This window comes from Elephantulus edwardii, unplaced genomic scaffold (assembly GCF_000299155.1).
Source record: "Elephantulus edwardii isolate Elephantulus edwardi_28Jun2011 unplaced genomic scaffold, EleEdw1.0 scaffold00027, whole genome shotgun sequence".
Taxonomy (NCBI): domain Eukaryota; kingdom Metazoa; phylum Chordata; class Mammalia; order Macroscelidea; family Macroscelididae; genus Elephantulus; species Elephantulus edwardii.
In genome coordinates, this window is record NW_006399777.1 from 7651562 (window position 1) to 7677240 (window position 25679).

At 41.2% G+C, this 25679-nt stretch overlaps 1 protein-coding gene across 1 annotated transcript in view; it reads right to left on the reverse strand.

Annotated features, from left to right (window-relative positions):
• The window catches only part of ZNF385D (zinc finger protein 385D), a 343402-nt gene that overhangs the window by 114686 nt on the left and 203037 nt on the right, over window positions 1-25679 (reverse strand). Inside the window, exon 4 of the mRNA XM_006883410.1 lies at window positions 17628-17790. Coding sequence (XP_006883472.1) covers window positions 17628-17790 — 163 coding nt within the window. The remainder of the gene's footprint in view (window positions 1-17627; window positions 17791-25679) is intronic.

A 25679-nucleotide genomic window follows, 5' to 3' on the forward strand; every position in this document is an offset into this window, starting at 1 on the left:
TGTATAGATTATGTTTTCCTTTCTGCCGGTTTTTCCTGGTTACCTGGAAGACGGCTCCTTTTGCTGTTATCCGAGGTGACCTTGCCCAGTGACGCCTCCTGCCCTCCCTCTCTGGCCGGGTTTTGCTGGTTCTCACCTGGAAGACGCCTCCTTTTGCTGTTATCCGAGGTGACCTTGCCCAGTAGCCCTCTCCAAAGAATAGCCTTCCCTAGCTGCATGTCTAAAGTATGAAAGACAAAGCTTTGTCACCTTTGCCTCCAAGAAGCACTCCAGCTGCACCCTCGCCAAGACTTATTTGTTTATTCTTTTGGCATCCCATGGGATATTCAGTTTTCCTCTCCAGCACCAAGACTCAAGGGCATCAATTCTTCTGTCATCTTTACTCATTGCCCAGCTTTTTGAAGTGATATTTTTAGCAAGTGACTGAGAAGACCATGGGCGGAATTAGATGCATCTTGGTCTTCAAACTGACATCATTGTTCTGTAGCATTCTGGAGAGATCCCTGACAGCAGACTTGCCCAGTGTACTATGTCATCTGATTTCCTGACTGCTGGTACCAAGGATGATGATGGTTTATCCAAGGGAGATGAAACCACTGACAGACAGTTTCATTCTTATCTTCATCTCTCATGATGTTGACTGTTGGTCCTGTGGTGAGGATCTTTGTTTTCTTGATGGTCAGATGTAATCCACACCAAAGGCTGGAATCCTTGACTTCTACAACAAGGGCCTCTAGTTGTTCTCACTTTTGGCGAGTAAGTTGTGTCATCAGCATAAAGCAGGTTATTGATGAGTCTTCCTCCAATCTTGATGCCACATTCTTCCTCATATATTCTTGCTTCTCAAATTCTTGGCTCAGCATAAAAAAAAATCAAGTAGAAAATCAAAGATCATAAGTAGAAACCATACAACATCACAAAGTTAAAATTACTATAAGGAAAACTCCTAAAATAACTGCTATAAATTTTTAGAGAAGATACAACTTTACAGTAACATAGAAAGCTATTTTTTGGGGAGGGGGGGAGTGATGAAGATAACAGAATGACTTCTGTTCACAAGATGTAGACCAAAAACTCATTTGGCTTTTAATCTTAACTTCTCACATCAGTTTTCAAGTGGATGGACACCACAAGCAAGCTGTAAGGAACATAAATCACAGGCAGACCGTGCTGGACTCTCCTAACAGGTCCAAGGTGTGATACACAGAAGCGAGTACTGATAGCAACAGCCTCTGGGGTGTTGAGAGATGTTTTCTAAATATGAGGAATGAACTTGCACTCTAACAGACATGGAAGTCTCACCTCACAACCATGATCAAGGCTAGCGTGGACAAGGATCACTGGAAATGAAATGTTTGCTGCCTAACAATTGCAAAGGGAACTGGAACTCTGTTCAAACTCTCTCTCTCCTTCTTATGTTATTTTATTGTTGAATTTTGTCCTTTGTTTGTGACTTTGAAGAACTCTTCAGCTGTTACAGAGTAGAACAACTGCTCCATGGAGATTTCTCGGCTGTTACTTACACAGAAGCAGATAGCAGGGATTAACTGTCTCCCCACCTTCCTCACCGCAGTACCATTACATGGATTCAAAACACCAACATTTTGGTAATAATATGAGAGGTATAAACCATTAACACCAAACAGAGACACTTTTCAAGTTTAAAATCAACCAGTTTTAAAATCTTGGGTGAGTCACTTAAGAGCCGGTTGGGTTTTTTTTTAACTTGTAATTTTTTTTATTTTTATTTTTTATTCTTTTTTTGTGTGTAGATCGTCAAATCATATCTGACTGGCACAGGAGGAGATTGTCCCTCCTTCTCCAGGAGAGCTTCTGGTGGGTTGGAACCGTGTACCTCTAAGTTTGCGGTGCAGCGTCTTGCCACTAGGTTACCAGAGCTCCCTCTTACTTGCAAAGTGAGAAGAATGTCCACTTATAAATTAGATGTCTCATCCATTTCATAGGCTTTAACACTGAACTTCTAAACATCTTGCTGATAGCTTTTGGCCCTTTCATCTCTAATAAAGGCATGTCACTTGAGGACAGAGTCTGTCTCAAAAGCATGGTGGTGGTTGTTAGAGGTCATCCACTGGCGTACGACTCCTTACAACTCTGAGTAGCTAACAAGAAAGCTGCCCCGTGATGTGCCACTTTCTCCAACCGTGAGAAACAAGATCCCCAGCTGAAGTCACAGTGTCAGTCCACTTCACTGGAGGGCTTCTCCTCTCCTTAGCTGACCCTCCCTCTTCCCAAGCATGATGCCCCTTTCCAAGGAATAGCCTTGCCTAGCTACACGTCCAAAGGATGAGAGACAAAGCTTTGTCATCCTTGCCTCTGAGAAGTACTCTGGCCATCCCTTTCCCAAGACATATCTGTCGTTCTTTTGACAGTCCATGGGATATTCAGTACTTTTCTTCAGCACCACAATTCTAGAGCATCAACTCTTCTGTCATCCTTGTTCATTAACTAAATGGTGGATACATAAATTATTTCATCAAAGGTATTATTCTAGGATTACAAATCCTTAACATTAACATGTAGATGCTAGTTAAAAATATGTCTCTCCCCCACTTATTCCCCCCTTATGTGAAAGAGTCAGTATAATTGCTAGAAATCTTCATGTCAATATACTTGTTATTCTCTTTCGGACACATCATTTCCTGCCCTAGGTTGTATTTTGTATTTATGTCTTGGTTTTTTTTACAGCCTGACTGAAGATACCTTGAGGGTAGAATTTCTACTCCGCATTTTTGTTTTCATTGCTGCAGTAGCTATTGTTGCAAAACCACTTGGAAATGACTGGGGAGAAATGAATGAGAGAGTGAGTAATGGGGGAAGATATTCTCTACAGGTCACGAGGCAAATGCTTCTGTCTCTGACAACTCAGAGAAAGGTGGGAAAGTTTATTTTCTATTCCATAAACTCGCCTCTTTTAAAGGCAGCATAAAATAAAAGCATCATTATCTCCCTCCCCTGCCCAGGTTTATTTGATTCCATAGAGGAGGAAGGGAAATAGAACGCTGGCCAAAATATAAAATAAGGTCCCCGATGGGTCAAAATCATTCCTGCTGCACACATAATGCATCCTGACCTTGACCTTGGAGATGGCCAGGCATCAACGTTTTGTGTGAGTGTGATTGATATGAACAATCACATGGCACTGAAAGTTGGCAAAACATCCCAATACACACAGCCAGCCAGTTCTAACAAAATCAACAAACACTAGAAGGCTGGGTTGGGTGCTGGCCAAGGGGCACAGACCTCTACCCTATGGGGTCAAATATGCTTTCTGTCCCCAAATTTAACCTGAAACCAATGTCACAACTCAAAGTTGGATAAATTGTCAATCTGACTCAATAGAGCTTTTAAAAAATGTTCTTAACTCTCATTAGAACCTGAAGTAGCACAGTAATTTAATGATGAATCTGAAAGCAATTATGATAATTAAAATAGCAACTTAATGTTATGCTGTCTCTGGGAAATGTTCAACCCCTTGGTTACAAATTCAAACTCTAAGTTCCTTCAGTTAGTATCTTTGGTTTGTACCACCAAGTGGTTAAAGGTATTATACTTAAATAAATTAAACCTATTGACTATATTCAGACCAGGAAACAGTCCACAGAACAGAGCAAGGAAATACTGCATGGTTCAAAATCAGGAAAAGAGTATTTCAGGGATGCGTCCTGTCTCCATACTTTTTCAATCTATTTGAGGAACAGACTTTTGGGGGGTGGGCCTTTATCAGGAGGAATTTGACATCAGGATTGGAGGAACACTAGTCAACCACCTGAACTGAGGACTTGAACTGCTTGTCACGGGAAGTCAAGGACTTCAGTCTTCAATAAGGATTGAAGCTCAGTATCAAGAAGACAAAAATTTTCACCATGGGCCAATTGGCAGCATCATGAGAAGAGATTAAATTATCCACAGCTTTAGCTTTCTTGGCTCCACAATCAACACTCCTGGCACCAGCAGTCAGGAAATCAAAAGGCTTATTGCACTGAGAAATCTGCTGACAGAGACTCCTATAGAGTATTGAGGAGCAATGATGCCATTCTAGAGACTAAGGTGCACCTGATCCAGGCTATAGTCTACATAATTACTTGTTATGAATCAGAGAGCTGGACAATAACTAAAGCTGACAGAAGAAGGATCAATACCTTTGAGTTGTGGTGCTTGATAAAAGTATTGTACATTGGACTGCCAAGAGAACAAACAGGTCTGTCTTGGAGAGGGTAAAATCAAGCTTTTGAAATTCTGAATCACACACTTTGGGTATGTGGCCCGGAAGGACCATTCCTTGGAGGACGTCCTCATGCTCACAACGGTGGAGGGACAGTACAGGAGGGTAAGACCCTCGGATGAGATGGATTAACACAATAACTATGGTAACATGGGTGGGTAGGTTGGAATCAGAGAGACAGGCTCAGGATAGGGCAGGCCTCAGAGCTGTTGAATATAAAGTCGCTACGAGTTACATGTGACTTGATGGCACATAACAATAACAACATTGACTATAGCTATTCAAATTGCTATTGTATATTTTAGAGTGTATTAGTTTTAATTATTAAAAGAAGCCTTATAATTATCTGATAAGAAAACTAATGCAATATTATTACATTGATATTCTTAATGTCAAACAATGTTAGTCTTTGTGTTACAACTTCATAAGGTGTTTGCTCCTGCCACAAACATGCAATTTCCTAAGGGTTGTCAAACAGGTAGACAAATGATTGCAACAGTTGCTACAGCAGTGTTGACATACAACCCCAGGAGAAGCAGGAACATACCTGCATGTGATTATCTATGTGTTTCCTACGTCAGGGCAGACTGTGGACTTGGAAGCTCAGTAGGCAGCTCTGCTCTATTCTCCGAGATTGTTAGGGGTTGGAATTAACGTGGTGTCAATGAGGCGACCAGTTAAAACCTTCATCAGCCCAACGTTGCTGTTAGGAGGAGAGGCGTCCACTCCAGCTCACAGCCACCGTGTATGGCAGAAGCCAATGTTGCAGATCCTCTGATTCCATTCCGGCCTCACATTGTCTGTTGTGCTTACACTACGAGAGAACCACCTAACCACCAGTCACCTTCATGAACAAAAACAAACAACAACAACAACAAAACAGGACAGAAAAGGTCTGTTCCTTCTACCTTCCCTAATGAACAATTTGTCACTACTGATTCTCATACAAAGATCTTGAACCGACAGTTCTGTAACAAATGCTCTGTATTTCTTTCTCTTCTTCCAACTTTCCTTTCTCTGTCTCTCAACAGATCCGCTACCTGTTCCCTCTGCTGGCACTAATCACACAACACGAGAAGGGAACACTTAATCAAGTCTCTCTCTTTAACCAATCTCAAGTATGTCTTACGTTAGCACTAAGAAAGCAAAAAAGCACTTTCGGAATCCAAAGCTTCACAATGGGGCCTCAAGGACCACGCTAGATGCCCACAGAGAGGTTCTTTCTCAAGCTATTGTCCCGAGGAGGCTTTGTATAGGAAATGGAGAAGAGAACGATCCCTAGGAAACAGCACAATTTCAATCACATCAAGGGAATGCATAAACCTCTATACTAGACCTCTGAGGGATGGTGGCAGTATCCACCCCTTTTCAAAAGACTGTGGGTAGCCTCTTAAACGTAAATAGAATTATAGACACATCTTACTAAAAAGCACATGGTACATTTCTTAAGGTGTGCAAAGCTGATTATGAAACCTGGTATGCTTATAAAGATCAGGGAGAGAGTATTAGCATTTTCCAATAGGATGCAAAGAAAACTTTCAGACTATGGGGAAACAGATGGCAGTGACATCTCACACAAGGGCTTTGTAACTAAAGTTTACAGAGTACAAGGCCTCCAGAAGACTGAAAAAAGATCCCCAAAACAAATTGGGTAAAAGATATGAAAAGACTTTTAACAAAGGAAGACATGTAGATGGCAAATTAACATATTGAAGAAATGCTCAAAATCACTGGCAATCAGAGACATGCAAATCTAAATGACAATGATATATCATATCACCACAGTAGCAGTAGCAAAGTTTAATAGGACAGAAAGCAATACATGTTGCAAAGACGGTGGAGAGATTGGACCTCTCATGCATTCCTGGTGGGACTGTAAAATGGTACAACCACTTTGGAAGGCAGTTGGCATTACCGGAAAAAAATGAACACAGAAACCTCGTAAAATTCAATGATTCCACTACTAGGAATATACTCCAAAGTAATTAAAACTGGGTCACAAGCAGAGATATGTACACTGACATTCATAGCAGCATTATTTACAATAGCAAGAAAATGGAAAAAGTCCAAATTCCTATCAACACACCAACGGATTGAGACATTGTGGAATATTCATATGATGAAATAGTATGCAGCAATATCGACAAACGATTTCATAAAATGCTATATAATACGGGAAAGCCTTAATAGCATTATGCTGAGTGAACTGCCTCAGTCTCATAAAGACAAATACTGCAAAAGAATATTATTGTATATTACTCGTTAGATACGTACAAATGTCTAAAAGGGAAAAGGCAGAACAGAAGACGGAGGGAAAAGGGGAGGGGTGGAAACCCCTGGGAGAGCAGAGATTAGCGGGTGGATGGGAAGTGAAGAAGAAAGATTCAATGGGCACTCAAGACGATGTGATAATATACGCAGAGATGAATAATTAATTATATAAACTGCAATGCATACAAATATTGTATGAAACAATGTAAATGAAAGATCATATAAAATACAATGTACATGAAATAATGTAAATTAATTATTGTATGTAAACCAATTAACAACACAGGGAGAGGTCTGTTGGCCTAGTGGATAGAAAGTTATGCTACCGAGCCAAAGGTGGGTGATTTTAATCTGCAGCCTTCAGGCCTGTTTTAATTGTTTTTGGTCAAACATTCTTCTAAGTGGTATAGCATTGGTCTGTCCTTTCGCTGTACAGAGGTAACTTAGGGTTGCTGTGATGCTAAACACTGTGACACTGATGTGCCAAATACGATAATGGTTACCCATGGTGGACAGTGTTTGGTGGAGCTTCCTGATTAAAACAAGCTTGGAAGCAGGAGTGGCATACACTTCTGAAATAGCTTGCCCCTGGAAACTCTATGAACTTGGAGAAATTATGAAAGTGATACAAGTGTTCAGGTCTTTCATTTATAGGGTAGCTATAAGTCATCTAAGACTTGAAGGCACTCACCAGCACTTACCACCCTCCCCCCAATAAATATTTTAAGTGATCAGATAATGAAAAACAATTTAAAAGCGGTAACACGGCTTATAGTTGAATGTATTGTAGAGTCAGAACAGACCCATAGCTAACCCTCCATTGGGTTTTCAGAAATAGTTCATCACACGAAGAGAGACTGCCCATCCTTCTCCAGTAGAGCAGCTGGTGGCCTCGAACCACGTGCCTTTAGGATTGCAGTGCAGTTTCTTGCCACTAGGCCATCAGAGTGTCCTGTATCATTGAATATGTAAGTATATGTTGTTGTTGTTGTTGTTGTATACTGTTGAGGCAGTACTCATAGCTGACCCTCCAGTGGGTTTTCAGAGGCAGTAAATCTCACACAGAAGGTGATTGCCCATCTTTCTCTTGTGCGTGTTAACCACTTGCCTTTGGATTGGCAGTGTGCTACGAGACTTTACCACTGAGCCACCAGAACTGTGCTCTGTATGCTGTGTTGCTGTTGTTAGGTGTCAATTAGTCAAATATGACCCATTGTCGTTGTTATGTGTCGTCGAGTCGCTTGCGACTCATAGCGACCCTATGTACAACAGCCCTAAACTCCGCTCTGTCCTGTGCCAATCGCACTGTCTCTGACACTCCCATCCCGATTACCCCAGTCACTGAATCAGTCCACCTCATAGAGGGCCTTCCCCTCCTGCACCATCCCTCCACCCTTCCAAGCATGATGTCCCTCTCCAAAGACCGGTCTCTCCTCACAACATGTCCAAAGTATGTTAGACGGAGCCTCAGAATCCTTGCCTCCAAGGAGCTACCCGGTTTAACCCTTTCCAGGAAGAATCTGTTAGTTTTCCTAGCAGTCCGTGGTATTCTCAACACTCTTCTCCAGCACCACAGCTCAAAGGCATCAATTCTCCTTCTATCCTCCCTAGTCATTGTCCAACTCTCTGATGTAGAACAACTCATAGTGACATAGTGACCCTAAAAATAACAGATCTGAACCATATCCTATCTTGTGCCATCCTCACTATCTGACATACTTGGATACATGGCTGCAGTCATTTTGCCAATCCACCTGGTTGAAGGTCTCTCTCTTTTGCTGACCTTCTAAGCATCATTCCAAATTCCCAAGGAATAGCTCCTAGGAAAAACATGACTAAAGTCTGTAAGTTATTTTACTGTTGTTACGTGTGATCAAGTTAACTGTGACTCATAGTGACTCTACGTACAATTATTCTGAACCCCGTCCTATCTTAATCCAGTCACACTGCATCTGACAAATCTATCACCGTTATCTCAATCACTGTGTCCATCCATCTCATCTTGAATCTTCCTCTCTTGTGCTGTCCCTCCATCCTTCCAATCATGATGACCTTCTCCTAGGACAGAGCTCTCCTAGCCTAAAGGAATGTCAGACAGAATTTCAAAATCTTTGTCCCCAGGGAGCAATTTGACTGTACTCTCTCCATGACAGATCTGTTTGTTCTTTTGACCGCTCATAGTAAGTTGAATACTCTTCTCTAGCACCACAACTCAAAGGCATCACTTCGTCTATCATCCTTAGTCACTGTGTACCTTTCTGATGTATAGCAAGTAATTGTGAAGACCATGGTCAGGCACACTTCAGTCTCTAAACTGCTATCATTGCTCTTTAGCACTCTGGAGAGGTCCCTGACAACATATTTTCCCAAGGCAATTCATATTTTGATTTCCTGACTGCCGGTGCCATGGGTGTTAATAGTAGAACCATGTAAGTTGAAATTGTTAACAATCTCAATCTCTTCTCCAGCCATCATAGTGTTTACAATTGGCCCATTTGTGAGAATCGTTGTTTTCCTGATGTTGTGCTTCAGTCTATGTTGAAGAATGCAGTCCTTGACCTTCTGCAGCAAATGCTTCAGCTCTTCTTTGGTTTCCAATGAGAACAATCAGGTACTCTGGAATTCTCAATCTTCTCAAGGCTGTTGCTGTTGTTATATGCAGTCGAGTCACTTGTGACTCATAGCGACTCTATGTACAATAGACCTACCCCCTGCTGTATCCTGTGCGAATCTCACTGTCTCTGACAGACCCATTCCGATTACCCCAGTCACTGAATCAATCCACCTCATAGAGGGTCTAGTCACATTTTTTTTTCCAATCTACACAGTCAAATGCCTTTGTATAGTCAACAAAGCACAGGTATACATTTCTCTGTGCTTTAAGTCCTCTTAAATGTAATGTGACTAAAGTGAATGGAAAGGAGAGTAAGGAGAAAAGACCACTTCAAAGAACAGTTTGAGAAGAGAAAGTAAAATATTAAAGCAAAACATTCTTTGAAACAAAATTTAAGTGTATTATTTTATTGAAACCAATTTAAAAAAATTTTAAAAAACAAAATGTGCAAAGACCTAGAATTAGAAAATAAAAATGGAGGACTGTGCTTGACTTTTCTTAACAAAATGAAGGGGGGGAGGGTAAAGTCAAGATTAAAGTTTTAACTAAGAATTTTATGGGCAAAAAAATTAGAACTAGAAAGCTTCAAACAGAGAGGGGGTAAAAGGAATAGAAACGCATTCAAAATTATTGACTGTTTTCAATTTAGGAGCCAGCATATGAGCAAAAATTTATGGTATTGAGGAAGAATTCCAAGTTACATTGAAAGTGTTGACATAAAATTGTTCCAGGAACTGACAAAATACCAACTGAGCTATTCTAAGAATGGACACACACACTTGTCAGTACCCAGAATACTGAAAGACAGCAACCTGGTCAACCAATGGGAGAGATCCATATTTGTACCCATTTCAAAGAAAAGTGATGCAGCACAATAAGAAAAACATCAAATAAGATCAATAAAATCACATACATGCTGAATTTTGCTGAAGGTAATAAAAAAAAGTGGCTGGAATAGTACATTAATAGGTAATGGCAAGAAATTTTAGCAAAATTAAAAAAAAAAGAAATGGAATGAGGAGTATCTTTGCTTAAGTCAGACAGATTTTGGCAAAAAGCAGAGAATACTGGAAATATACTGATATTCAATTGTGTATATCATAAAAAGTTATGGAAAACACTGAAGTGAATGGGAATCTCAGAACTCAATTACTAATATGGGATCTGGACATAGAACAAGCAGCAGCTAGTTCAACAAAATAAGGAATTACTACAAAGGTTTTACATTAGGAAAAGTTTACCTCAGGGTTGTATATTTTCCTATCTGTTCAATCTGTATGCTGGGCAAATAATCTGAGAAACTGGAATAAGAATGCAGCAGCAGGATCAGAGGAAGAATTGTCAACAGCCTGTGGTACGTAGATCATAAAACCACTTACTGAAAATGACGAGACTAAAAGCATTAACCGATGAAGATGAACTAATACAGTCTGCATGATGGTTTATACCTCAGCATAAACAAATCAAAGATCTTTGCAATTAGAATATTGAAACAAAATTTTATCAAATTTAGGAAAATACTGACATTTTCAGGGGTTTAATTTTATTTGGTCCACAGTCAATGTCCACGGAAGCAAAAACCAAGAAATCAAACCGTTTCAAATGGGAAACATCCTGGAAAGGATGAGGCTACAGTATTCAAAAGACCAAAAAAAAAGTATCACTTTGAAGAGTTAGATGTACTGGATTCAAGCCTTTCTTGCTATTACTTCCTATGCATTGACATGTGGGATAAGAAAGATAAAGAATTGAGGCCTTCGAATTATGGTTTTGGCAAACAATATTCAATACAGAATGGACCAGCAGAATGGGGTTGGGGTGAATCTGTCTTGGAAAAAGCATAGTTTGAATGCTCCCCAGGAGAGAGATGGTCAGACTTTAAATTATGTACTATGGATGTGACATCGGTAGGGACCAAGCCCTGGAGAGTGACATCATGACTGGGAGGAGAGCAAAGTGCAGGGTAGCATTTTATGCATAGAGTTACTATCTATTGCTACACTCACGGCCAAACACATACTATTGTACAGATAGAAGAGATCCATGGTTTTGTGAAGTTAAGAATTCTGGAACAAAATTTTCTACAATATTCACATTTTGGGACATTTTTTCTATGAAACAGATTTATTTTATCTTATTTTATAGTATTTTATTTTTAGCCAAGGACAAAAAAGCAAACTTTTATCTTTTTTTGTGTGTGGAAATATACAAAGGTGGTAATTATTTTTTGTCTTCCACAGCAAAAGGCTTGCTTATTAATGCAGACCATGACAGTTACTTGTCATGCTTCAGAGAATTGGAAGATGACAAAGGATGACAGAAGAAGAGTAGATGCCTTCAAGTGGTGCTGAAGAAGAGTCTTGAATATACTACAGACTGCCAAGAAAACAAATAGGTCTGTTTTGGAGAGGATAAAACCAAGTATTTCCTTGGTGGGTAGGATTCTGAAACTCCACCTCACTTACTCTGGGCATGTGGCCAGGAAAGCTCAGTCCATGGAGAAGGACATCATGCTTGGAAGAGTGAATGGACAGTGCAGGAGAGGGAGACCCTGGATGTGATGGATTGATACAGTGACTGGGACATTTGGGGTTGGTGTGTCAGCATTAGTGAGACTGGCTCAGGACAGGGAAGGGTTCAGAGCTGCTGTACATAGGATCGCTATGCATCACAGGTGAATCAACGGCCCATGACAACAATAACATACTATGACAGGTTTGGAAGCAGGAGTGGCATCTACTTTCTAAATAACATGCCTCTGGAAACTCTGTGAACTTTAATAAATGCCAATAGTTGTAGAGGGACTTCAGGCATTTTGTTCACTGGGTTGCTATGAGTCATGTTTGACTTGAAGACAATCAACAACAACAAATGACATGTGGGGGATTTTTCCCCCTTAAACTATTCTTCTGCCACCCTTACATCCAATATATCATTTTCTGTCTTTGGTTTCTACCTTAATGGAAGGAGGGATGTTGTCTGTGGCTGTGAGTCATATTGGACCTTGTGCAAACAGCCGGCTGAGGAGAGCAACAGGCAGGAAAGGGGGAAAAACAACAACACATTTTAGAGGTCTTACAATAAGCTAGGAGCTCTGCTGGCTTGTGGCAAGGAGCTGTGCTTGCAATCCCAAAAACACATGTGTAAAGGATGAGTAATCTCCACCCATGTGATTAACTGCCTCTGAAAATCCACGGGAGGGTCAGGTAGGGGTTGGCTCAGACTCAATGGCACACACCACCACCACCAATTCACTAACTCCCATGAGTCCTTGCTTCCTGAAGCACGTATTTAAGTCATTCATTGGCCAGATTCAATCACTTTTCTGTCATCTATAGCCTCTATATCAAAGTACCTCGACAAGCAATATGAACTCCAGTAAACAGTCAGCGTCAATCTTTAATCCAGATAAATAAATGCCTCCTTTTTTGGCCCCTCGGTGACTTTCTTAATAATAATAATGTCAAGATTATTTCAGTCCTAGAACTTCTGAGTCAGATGAGTAGAATACTCCTAGATCGTAATTTATGAAGAAAACAAAAGAAATTAGACACAAAGAAGATTGAATCATGAGTGAAAAGTGCACATGTGAATCTTCGCTGATGAATCTGTTTGTACTGCACTGATACTGCTGGAGGGATTATGTAAGAGAGCCAGAGAGAAATGTTCTCAAAATTTACCAATTAGATGACTAAGATAAATCTATACACTCAATAGGTAGGCTAATTAACTCATGATTGATAGTTACTGAAGGGCCTTTAGAAATGTCAAGTGTTCTCTTTTTTTCTGCAACTAGAGAATCTTAAAAAAAGAAAACAAAAAACACCAATTTAGGGGTTAGACACGACGACCTTTATTAAAAGTTGTAGAGCTAAGATTCAATTCCTGGGATTAATGACAACCTAGATTTCCCCCCCCCTCATATCATTAAAATGCAATTAAGAATGTCTAAAGCTTATCTATGCCACAATTTAAAAAAAAAACAATGCAATGCTGATTGATTCCCATTTTAAAATTATTTCTTTTTCTATATAAATATATTCTGTGGCTCAGGACAGGATGAACTTCAGAGCTGCTGTATGCAGGGTCACTATGAGTCATAGGTGAGTCAACGCACTTAACAACAAAGGGGGGAAAAAGAAGAGCTAAGTATGAACTCTGAAGGACATGCCATGTAGCAATGGGAAGGCGGCAAAGGCATATAAAAATAATAAAAAATGTAAATATTAAAAAATATATAAATAGTAAAAAAAAGACTATGATAAGACAGAAAGGTAGGAGTTCGTATTAGACTACTTGAGAAGAGCAAAGGAGAGATGAACAGTAAAGGATCTTTTAAGAAAGAGAACAGACAATACGGGAAGGAAGAAAGATAATTGGAGATGTATCTCCAGTGAAGAATACTGAAGGGAAGCAGTGATATAGAAGTTTAGGAAGGGAGGTTGTGGTTCAATCGCGATGTCCGTATGCTTATTCTGTAGTCTTTGCACATTCCCTCGTGCATAGAGTACTTCACTTTTACTTACGCAGAAACTTGTAATGGACAAGTGATGTGATCTATGCACTAAGCAAGGTAGAGACTTTAAAGGAAGGATATTTTTGTCAATAGGCAAGAGTGGAGGTAATCGATCTTGCTTGGTGGTTAATGCAATGGCATGGGCACTCTGACCTGTCCATCTGGGGTACATCAACCTCTGAAAGAATGGAAGTTACGAGAAATCTCTAGTATTTTATCCAAGGTTTTGGAACTTGCTAGCCTCTGTGATAGTGTTAGTGTGAGATGTGTTCTTTAAAGATAATAATTTCTTTTCTCTTTCACTCACACACAGAAAAGAAAATGAGACAAAGAGGGAGAGAGAGGGAAGAGGAGAGAGAGGGAAGGAGGGAGGGTGGGAGTGAAGGGAAGAGAAAGGGAGAGAGGGGAGAGCAGGAGACAGAGGAGAGAGAGAGGTGAGAGAGGAAGAGGGGTGCAACAATGAATGAATGGAATTTCAAAATCTCTGTAGATGTTCATGGAAATGAAATATAAAGAAATAAAAAAACAACTTTATTGTCATGTTTATTAGTGATTCTTTAGTGAACATAGCCTAAGACATTTCACCTGGGAGAAGTATTCTTCCCTGCTGTTATAATGAGGTACAGCCATGTGACTTGCCAATAAGATGTGGGGGAAATTATATGGGTTGCTTTCACTAAAAAGCAGTAAAAGCCTTTTGATTTATAACTCTCCTTGTCCCTCTGCCATGGGAACGAGAATGGTGAGAGAAGCTGCTTCACTGGCCTGGGTCCCCGAGTTAAATTTACCTGGAGAAAAGCCACAGATGATATGGAACATAGGAAACAGTTTGTTGAACATGTCACTAGAATTTGGTGACTTGTCAGTGTATTACCACAGTGTAAGCTATGATTATTATAGTGTTAACTGACTGATAGACCACGGTAATCAATAAGACTCTCCAAAATAACAAACAATAAAGAAATATACATCAGAAGGTGGCCTCATACAGGTTGTAGCCCACCAAGTCCGAATGTGTCATTTCATTTCATTATTACCCAATTCCTTATTACCCAATTTGCTTTGAAGAAGATTTCTTATTTTTTGTGTCAGTTATTTGATTGTGATAAAAATATATGGCATAAGCTTAATTATATTCCCAATGTTATGCAGTCATTCAAACCATCTATTTCCAATATTGCTCTTTGGCCTCAAGAAATTCTGTACCCAGGAAGGAGCCATTCCCTTTTGTCTCCTCACTCCAGGCCCTAGTAATGTCTCATGGTTTCACTGGCTCTAAGTATTTGTCTATTATACATGTTTTGTATATGTGGACTCCTGTCCTATTTTCTTTCTCTGTCCAGCTTATTTCACTTAGCATGATATTTTCATGTTTCATCCACGTTATACCATATGTCAAAACTACCCTCAATAGATATCAATTTTGTCAGCTCAATCTTTTTTATTTTTTAAAAAATTCTTTATATTGGTGTGCATAGCAAAATGTGTACCCCCCACTGCTCGAGAGAGGCAAGAATGACAATGACGCCTTAAAGTCTTCTTGCCCAGAGACAGGTGAACTAGGTTCACCAAACACGGACAGTCGTTGATCCCTGGTGACTAGCTGGTGGTCTCCAGAAGCCTGTAGACTGACAGGAGCGATGATAAAAACATCCCCAAGTCCTAAGAAAGAGCTTGCCCTGAAGGGAATATAGATATCTGTCCCCTCAAGAAAGTAGTAAACAAACTCTATATGTGATTTAATCATTTTAGAGACATTTTTATCTGCTAGAATTTCCTTCATAAATTGTGTGAGTTTGCAGTAAAGCCTTGAGGGGTTTCCATCTCAGTGTTCTATTCCTTCTAGTTCAGGAAAGCCTGGAATCAGTTTCCTCTTGCCTTGAAGCCACACCATCACTGTCCTCTCACCACTGCAACCCCTCTCCTATTACCACTCTCATTTCTTGTGCGGTAATTTATGTGACTGTAGCAGACCCACCACGAGGTCTGCAGCAGAGTGAATCCCACTGGAGGAGATCGCCCATTTTTCACCCAAGGAGGGGTCGGTAAATTCGAACAGCGCACTTCTGAGTTGCCCGCACAACTTCCTCACCACGAGGCCACCAAAGCTCCTTAATGGTTGCTAGGAGTGGGGAGGCGAAATCAATCGATGAGGAGCTTTTTGTTTTTTTTGTTTTTTTTTGATGAGGAGCTTTTTGTTTTGTTATGTTTTTTTGTTTGTTGTTAATAAGCATGAGCATGTACAAATTAAAAAAAAAAAAAAAAAGCAAGACCGGATAAAAAACCAGCAGACACGCTTCTCTTATAAAGTGTTCAGCAAAATTCAAACTTCTTGCTATTTCATCGCAACCAGCTCATACAATGACCAGAATTCCAGTGGTTTTTCAGAAGCTGAGCATCACATCAGAGCACCTGGTATATTCGAACCACCCATCTTTGGATTGGCAGTACACCTCCCAACTCAGTCAGTGCATCCTAATTAATAAAACGGAATAATGGTACCAAAAGAAATGACCCTTTGCTTCTTTCCCTCTAATGTGTGGTGGAATGTTGTTGTTGTTCTTGCTCAGTACCATAGAGTCAGAACCGACCCATAGCCGACCCTCCAGCAGGTTTTCAGAGGCAGTAAATCGCATGGGAGGAGATTGCCTATCCTTCTCCCACAGAGTAACTGGTGGTCTCAAACCGCATGCCTTCAGGATTGCAACACAGCTTCTTGCCACTGGGCCATCAGAGACATGGAGAAAATGCAGTAACAGAGAGGTAAGGGAAAGTTCATTGAAGAGATATTTTCATCCATACCGAGACCATAACAAACCAGGTATTGGGGAACAAAGGTGCACATATGTTCTCAGAGAGGGCGACATGGACCAAGAAAACAATGAGATATGTGGGCTGAGTAAGGTATTCAGAGAGAGACGCATCATCTCTGCTTATCTGAATGGCAAGGGAACAAGCTCCAGTCGGATGCTTGGAGGAGCATGTACTTGCCCAAGAGCTGGTGCAATTCAGAATAAGGTCATCGAAACCTGGCCTCTCTGGCTCGCTGTGTAGCGTTCTGTCTTCATCAAGTTATAGCAGAAGTTTCTCTTCTGGCTCCAGCTTTCCCATTGATGACAATAGGAAATGCTTTCTCACCATTGTTATTGATTTGGGCAGGAAAATAACTGGCATGTACTGGCATTTGTGCTTAAAGGTGATTTATTAGCAGAACATCTATGACTCACACAGGGCTCTCTTCTGGGTAAACTCTCAAGAACGGGAATCTTAGATTTTCAAATGCCAGCCCCACAAAGCCACCGGCTTCCTGGGGCATGAATAAGTTGGTTGTTTGCAAGGCCTGTCTCCAGGGGCCATTCAGAGGCTATTATTTCACTCTGAAGACTCTGTTAAAAAGAATAATTGGTATCAATAACACTTACCTGTGTATGCAGAGGAAAGGTTACCCAGCCATAACAAACTCACAGTCATGCAGCCGCTACTTAAAACAACGCAGTGTTTGCCATTTATGAGAATAATAGCTGTCGGTGCTAATGCCCTTCTGGGGACCCTTCTCCATTCCTTGGGCGTACTTTGCTGTGTACTCACAGTTAAATCAAACCCACCACGCAACTACATGCTAAGGTGCTGCAAACAGCATACAAATGATGCTGTAAACCCCCTGAAAAGGTGTACTTCCCAATGAGGGCATAGGGGACAGGGATCCCCATTCTTTATATTTCCTATTTTCTTCTCAAACAGCCATAAGACTCTTGAAATGCAAAATCAACAAGATAACAATTAATCGTCATAATCTCTTAAAGGCATTGAGAAAAATGGGAGGCGGGGGTGGGGGGAAGACAGTTCTCCTCACACAGAAAGATGGATCAAGCGTGAGCCAATGGGTAGGCATGGAAGTATACAGACCTGGAGTTAGACAAGGGAGGGGACCCCCCCAACAATAAGGACCATGGAGACAACAACAACAAAGATCATCGCTTAACCTGTTTTGTCAGAGCTGGCATTGATGGCATTGGAAGTGGTGGAGGTGAAGGTGGTCTTTGCGCCGTCCTTGGCAGTTAACGATTTCTGCTTATTTTTCACGGCTTCCAGTGCTTTGAGCTTCTTGGCATGTTTCGTGCCTTTGTAGTGGGCCCCAGCCTGGCTCTACAAAGGAGAACAAAATGAACCGTGCAATCAGGCTCATTTCTAAACTGGCATTCAGACTCTGTATTGCTGCAAATACAGACTCCCTTTCAATAACAGGTACCATTCAAGCTCCTTCTGGCTGCGGCCAGACAGCCAGCCAGCCAGCCAGACAGCCGGGCTCTGTTTAGAATGATGCTAGAGAGCAATGGGGATCAAGCGTCAAAACCTCAGGATGGACAGAGACATATGCTGGTGCTTCTCTTCAGAGAAATGTGGCTGAACAATAACATCGCAAAAGCATTTCCTTTGTGGAGTGGGACGAGAATAAGCATTTACTCCTGCTTTGCCTTTGTGCCACCACAGAAGATGCTGGGCTCCCCAAGATTAACAAGGGCCCCAGAAAAGGGGAGCTCACACCTTCTTTCTCTTTTTCACTGTGTTTTATTAATACAGTTCCCAGCAGGCGTCTGCTAGGAAGAAGTCACACATCACAAGGGAAGTGTGCACCCAGGAGATGGTGATTGAAGCTCTAGAGTTCAAAAGCAAATACACTGCTCAAGTCCAAATGGAGTAGCTGGAAGGTGGGCAATTTTCTGTCCCTTGCTCAGGACAGAGGGGAATCCAAGGGAGTGTCATGTTTCAGTATGTGGCTTTTAGAAAGACAGACTCTGGCCCACTGGAGCCAATACAGTGTTTTCTGTTTCTCAGGGGCTTTTTAACAATGACATGCAATTCTTAACAATTCTTTTCCTGGTATTAGAAATGTAACTTAAGCAAGATAGGAAAAAAAATATATTTAAAGAAATACATGTTTATTCACGTACATTTATTTATTTTTTTTTTTTTGGAGGGGGGATTCTGTGTGTGGGAACCAGAAGAAACTAAGATTCTTAAAACAATAGGTTCCACTCAATTTAAAAAAAAATCCACTTAATGAAGGAAATATCAGTGTTTTATTATTCTTGTTACACTACTCATCGCTTCCCATTGCTCTTCTCAACTAAGTGTTCCATTTGGCCAGAACAATCATCATCACATTGTTCTTTTTTTTGGGTCACAACATCTGTGGAGCTAGGATGTTGCAGAACAATACAATTTTATAAATAGGTAAATAAATATGGAATTCACACTTTGATTTGCATCATTCTGACAAGATAGCCTCCAAGGCCAGGTACCCTTATTGAAAGAACACTGGACAAGGAAATCGTATATTAGAAACAGTTTGAACAGAGGGCTCGCTCATGCATCAGTTACAATCCCAACAACACAAGACATCAAAGGACATAGTGAGAGTCAACACGTGAATTAAGATGGGCTATCTCGTTAACTAACAAACCAGTGACATCAGATTGGCTTGACTGTATGTGGACAAAACCACTTTGATAGACATGGTTAAAGTATCTGCTTTTGCTGGCTAATTTTTCGTTTTAATGAATCAAGTCATCGGTCTTGTCTTCCGAGAGCATTATGCTGTAAGTAATTCAATCACAATATGGTTGTCCATCTTATGTTGACATGTGGCTACATTGTTCCCTTGATAAACAGCCTGCATCCTTCCCCCTGCCAGCACCTTTACCTCTGGAGTGCAATACTTTATCTATTACATAAAGATAGATTTTAGATTAACTCTACCATGGCCACTACAACCTCTAACATAGACTGTTTTAACATATCTAGGAAATTTACCTCTCTGGTGTTTCAAACCAGACAAAATTTGGCTTCCACACAATCACAGGAAGTGGGTAAATGTCTTCATACTTGAAATGAGGAGACTTAATTCTAAACAAATCTAGCAAGTTAAGAAAATACAAGAAAACAAAACCTAACAACTCTACATGCACACAGCTAAGCAAATGTTCTCTAGCAAATGAACTGGTTCAGGGAACAAATAAACAGGGAAGAGGGAAGGAACCAATGGCTAGAGGTTGGTGGGCTCTCAGTTGAGACATGTGACATCTTGAAAAAACAAAGCAACCCAAAAATCACCAAGAAAGCAGAGGACACAAAAACAAAACTATGCGGACATTTCCCCCCCCTCCTTGAATAGTCTCAAATCACCTTGACAATAGTGGTTCTTGTTGGTCTGTACCATCGAGTCAGACCGACACACAGCTGACTCGCATGGGGGCAGAATTTCCATCTTTGTCCCATTGAACAGCTGGTGGATTTGAAAAGCTTACGTTTGGGTTATCAGTGCAACTCCTTAACAGTGGGCCAGTAGGAGGCCCCCATAATGGTAATGTTCAGATGTGGCAAAAAATTATATGATTAGAAACAATGATAATTAAATCTACCTCTAATTTTTTTTAAAAAAAAAGCAAACAATATGACAGTTCAAAACAGAGAGGTCAAGTCAAGTAGATCCTTATGGAAATAAGAGAGGGTCAGGAGGTGATGGAGAAAGAGATCCCTGTGACCGTGGAGAGAATAGAGGCTGGAAATGTAGGCATCTATCACTTTCTGTTCTGCTAACTAATGTTCTAGAATGTATTCTCAGACGGATTTTACATTATCCAAAGAATCCTAGTACTAATTTTTCTAGACACTGTACAAACCAATAATTAAAAAAAATCAAATCCATCTCCATTTACCTAATTCCTATTCTGAAGCACCTCGTGTGCATAACAGTGTTTCAGTGGATTTTCACTGACCAATTTTCAGAAGCAGATAGCCAGACCCTTCTTCCAAGGCACCTCTGGGTGGACTTGAACTTCCACCCTTCCCAGGGGCAGACAAATGCTCTCATGATTTGTACCACTGGGGACTCCATTCTCAGCACATTGATCTCCACATTCTAGGTCCATCACGATGCAGGAAACTGAGATTTACGTAAAGAAAGAAAAGTCCGGTAGCTCACCATAGTCCCATGGAGCACTTCAGGAGACTGGGCAGCTTTTACAGACATAATCTTTCAGTCAGTGTAGACAAAGCTACACCCCCAGCTAGTGGTCTTGCCAGAAGGGCTTTATTTTAAAGCAAAAGTTAGCCACAGTAGTCACCCTGGGCTTCATCTACTCCCCTGTGTGCAAAAAGGCACCAGGAGAAACTAAGCACCACATTCCATCCAAGACGTTTCCAGACATTCATCAGCCAGTCTCAGGGTCAAGTCATTCCCGGAAACCCGGGAGCCGTTACATCAAGGCAAACAGTTCTTTTCCCCAATGACGATTTTAAGGTGAAAAATGTAAGTGGGAGGCTTGACAACAGTTCATCTTACAATTTCACATTTTTCAGTTAAAATAGAATTATGGGATCACTATACACACATTAGTCAGCAGAAAACAAAAAAGAAAATGGGCTTTAGAAATTTACTTTTATATAATAGGTGGACTGTTAGGATATTGTGTGATATTACTGAATTGGATACAGATGATGCCACCAAGAAATCTAACGAGTGTCATTTCAGAGTCAAGTGCCGGCATTAACGATAGGCAAGCACTTTCCTGCAAAATAAACAGATGTCATTTTCAGTGTTATCACCACGTCCTAGTTACAAATAGCCAGCCAATCTTCCAATTTTGTCTACAATATTTTAAAAAAAAAGCTTCCAAATTAAATGTCATGAAATTCCTTAAAATTTTAGTATTACTAAATGGTTAACATTTAAGGAGAACCCAAGGATTATCCTTTGGAATACATACATACACCCACACCCACACCCACACACACACTCTCTCACACTCTCTCTCTCTCTCTCTCCTACTCTACTTTAAAAAAAATTACTTTAAAAATCACTACTATCCTGTGCATTTGACTGTGTGGATCACAACAGATTGTGGCTAACCTTGAGAAGAACGGGAACCCCAGAACACTTGATTGTGCTCATGCAAAACCTATACTTGGACCAGGAAGCAGTGGTCAGAATGGAGCAAGGAAACACTGCAAGGTTCAAAATCTGGAAAGCAGACTCCAGGGATGGATCCTACATCCATACCCTCTCACTCTATATGCAGAACAGAGCACCCGGGAGGCTGGGATTTATGAAGATGAGTGTGGCATCATGCCTGGAGGAAGACTCATCAGTAACCTACATTATGCAGGTGACACAACCCTGCTTGCTGAAACTGAGGAGGACTTGAGGCATCTGCTGCAGAAGGTCAAGGACTGTGGCCTTCAATACGGATTGAAGCTCAACATCAAGAAAACAGCGTTCTCAACACTTGGCCACTTGGCAGTATCATGATGAACAGAGAAGAGCTTAAGACTGTTAACAGCTTCTTGCTTGGCTTCACAATCAATACTTTTGATATCAGCAGCGAGAAAATAAAAAGATGGACTACACTGGGAAAATTGGCTGTCAGGGATCTCTCCAGAGTACTAAAAAGCAATTATGTTAGTCTGGAGACAAAGGTGAGCCTGATCCAAGCCATAGTCTTTGCAATGACTTGCTTTGCATCAAAGAGCTGGACAATGAATACGGATGATAGAAGAAGAATAAATGCCTTTGAGTTATGGTGCTGGAGAAGAGTACTGAACATACCATGGACTGCCAAGAGAACAAACAGATCTATCCTAGAGAGGATGAAACCAAGCTGCTCTTTGGAGGCAAGGATTTTGAAGCTCCATCTCACCTACTTGGAACTCAATGGCAGGGAGGATGGGACAATTGGAATCTATGATATCAAAAAACACATTACATGTGAGCGCTTGAAAGGCATACCAATCATCTCTGCGAACTTTCACTCATATCACTAAACAGTCAAATTCATTGCTATTGAATCATAGAGGACCCTACTCACACTGGCTCTACTCACAGCTGGCTCTCCAATAGGTTTTGGAGGCTGTAAGCAGCTTACAGCTGACCCTCCAGTGGGTTTTCATGCAGGAAGAGATTGCCATCTTTCTCCTATGGATAAGCTTAAAACTTTCAAAAAAAAAGCGCTTAAAACTGAAAAAAAAAAAAAAAGGTGATGATATTGAAAGAAGATGTCTAAAAAGCACTGAATCTTTTGGAAAAGTAAGGCTCCAAGTACTGACAGACTATAACTTGAGTTGACTTAGCAAAGGAATGAAGTACTAGAAATACCCACGTGTCCATGTCAAGAAATTTGGAGGCTATCTACCAAAAATTACAGTATATTATTATTACTATTACATACAAACACAAGTTCACTGACTAAATAAAATAAGGGACGCTCTGGTGACCTAGTGACAAGCAGTCGTGCTGCAATTCCAAAGGCATGGGGTCCAACTCCACCAGCGGCTCCATGTAAGACTGGGCAACCTCTTCTCATGCAATTAACTGCCTCTGAACACCTGCCACAGGTTCTGCTATGGGTCAGTTCCAACTCTGTGACACCCCCCCACCACCACCATTACCACTGCAGTTCACATGTGGACTACATCTCCATGTCAAGAAGATAAAAATCCTCACCAATGGACAAATACTGACAGCACAATGGAGGGAAGAAGAAAGTTGTCAAAGATCTGATTTTACTTAGATACACAATCAACACCGATAGTTGTTGGTGTTGTTGTTGTTATGTGCCGTCGAGTCGCTTGTGACTCACAGCAACCTTATGTACAACAGCCCTAAACTCTGCTCTGTCCTGTGCCAATCGCACTGTCTCTGACACACCCATCCCGATTACCCCAGTCACTGAATCAATCCACCTCATAGAGGGGCTTCCCCTCCTGCACCGTCCCTCCACCCTCCCAAGAATGATGTCCCTCTCCAAGGACTGGTCTCTCCTTACAACAAGTCCAAAGTATGACAGACGGAGCTTCAGAATCCTTGCCTCCAAGGAGGTACCTGGTTTAACCTTTTCCAGGTTGAATCTGTTTGTTTTCCTAGCAGTCCATGGTATTCTCAATACTCTTCTCCAGCACCACAGCTCAAAGGCATCAATTCTCCTTCTATCCTCCTTGGTCATTGTCCAACTCTCTGACGCATAACAAGTGATTGCAAAGACCATGGCCTGTATCAGACGCACCTTAGTCTCCAGAGAGACACCATTGCTCTTCAGTACTTTGGAGAGGTCCCTAACAGTAGACTTTCCCATGGCAATGCACTTTTTAGGTGCCTTCAAATCAAGTATGACTCACAGCAACCCTGTGAACAACAGCTCTGAGCACTGTCTATCTGGTGCCATCCTCACCATCTCAGACCCACTCAAGTGCATTGCCACGGTCACTGTGTCATGGTCAGCGTAGTCTATAAGAACTCAAGGTATGTTGGTTAAAGAAAAGTTGGATTGTTCTCCAGGATCTCTCTAAAGGGTTAAAAAGCATGATGTCAATTTAAAGACTAAGGTGGCCCTGAATAAGTCTGGTCTTTTCAATGACTTTCTATACATATGAAAGTTGGACAACGAATAAGGAATACAGAAGCGTCAATGCTTTTGAGTTATGGCATTGGCGAAAAGTACTGACTAGTCCGTGAACTGACAACAAAACAAACAAATACATCTTAGAGGAAGAGCAATCAGGGTACTCCTTAGAGGCTAGAAGGGTGAAAGTTCATTTCACATATTTTGACCCTTTATTAGGAAGAGCCCAGCATCATACTGGCAAAGGTGGAGATTCAGAGAAAGAGGGGAAGACCGTCAACAACACGAGTTGTCATAATGACTGTAGCAATGGGCTCAAGCACATAAAAGATGGTGAAGATGGTACAGGAGAAGGCAAGATTAATATCTGTTGTCCCATAGAGTTCTTTGAGGAAGGTCAAGGTCAGCTATGGGTTAATTCCGACTCTACTCTACACAATACAACAATAGTTGAGGTAACTGTTGGCTTGGGTTAACTTTGCTCAATATTTTGGGGGAGCTTTCAAGAATCAAGAAACCTCAAATGAGTTTTCACTCTAGTGGTATCATCATCAAAATTTCAACTTTACACAGAACTTCATGAACTCAGAGGACTCCCCTTATCTAATCACTCAACAAATGCACAAAATCCCTTTGCAAGGACCATAGCTTAAAACTGTTCAGCATGTCAATGTGACAGCTATGTATCATTTGAAAAACATATGAGGGATTTAGATATGTTCAACCTAATTACTATATTTTTAAGGGTCAGTATAGTACTTTGAGCATGTTGCTACATGAAGCTATTCCGTAGAGAGGGACATCAAGCTTGGAAAGGGAGAGGGTCAGCAAAGGAGAGGAAGACCCTCAACCATCTGGCTTGACACGGTGACTGCAGCAATAGGCTCTAATGTGCCAGGAAGTGTGAGGATGGCACAGGATAGGACAGGGTTCAGAACTGCTGTTCATAGGGTCCATATGCATTGTACTTGACTGGACGGCATCTAACAAGAAGAAGGGTCAAGATGTCATACATAAAAAAAAAAGATGTCATACATGTTGGTATCAGTTGTTGTTGTTGTTGCTGTTTGGTGTCGACGAGTCATAGTCATAGCGACCCTGTGAAAGAACGACCTGAGCACTGTTTGTATATAGAGTTTCCGGAGGCAAGCCATTTCGGAAGTGGATGCTGCTCCTGCTTCCAGGCTTGTTTTAGTCAGGAAGCTCCAGTCAACACTGTCCACCATGGGTGCCCATTACCACGATTGGAACATCACCGTCACAGTCTTCAGCATCACAGCAACCACGAGTTACCTCTGTACAGCAACCATGAGTTACCTCTGTACAGCAACCATGAGTTACCTCTGTACAGCAATGCACAGACCAGTGCTATACCACTTAGAAGAATGTTTGACAGGAAAACAATTTGAACCTGGCCAAGGGCCGCAGGCCCGAGGGCCCTTTGGGCTTACGGTAGCCTCCTGCCTCAAACCCTAGGTCAGCCTGGCTTGCCTCGCTGCCGGGGACAGAGTAAACCTGCATGTCAAACACATGCCCGGAAAAACAGTCGACTCCAAAAGCTTGCCACGATTCCTGTGCTCACACCACCATGCTCCTTCTGGCAAGGAGAAGTTCCCGAGACCCTGGGAGGAGTGTTGG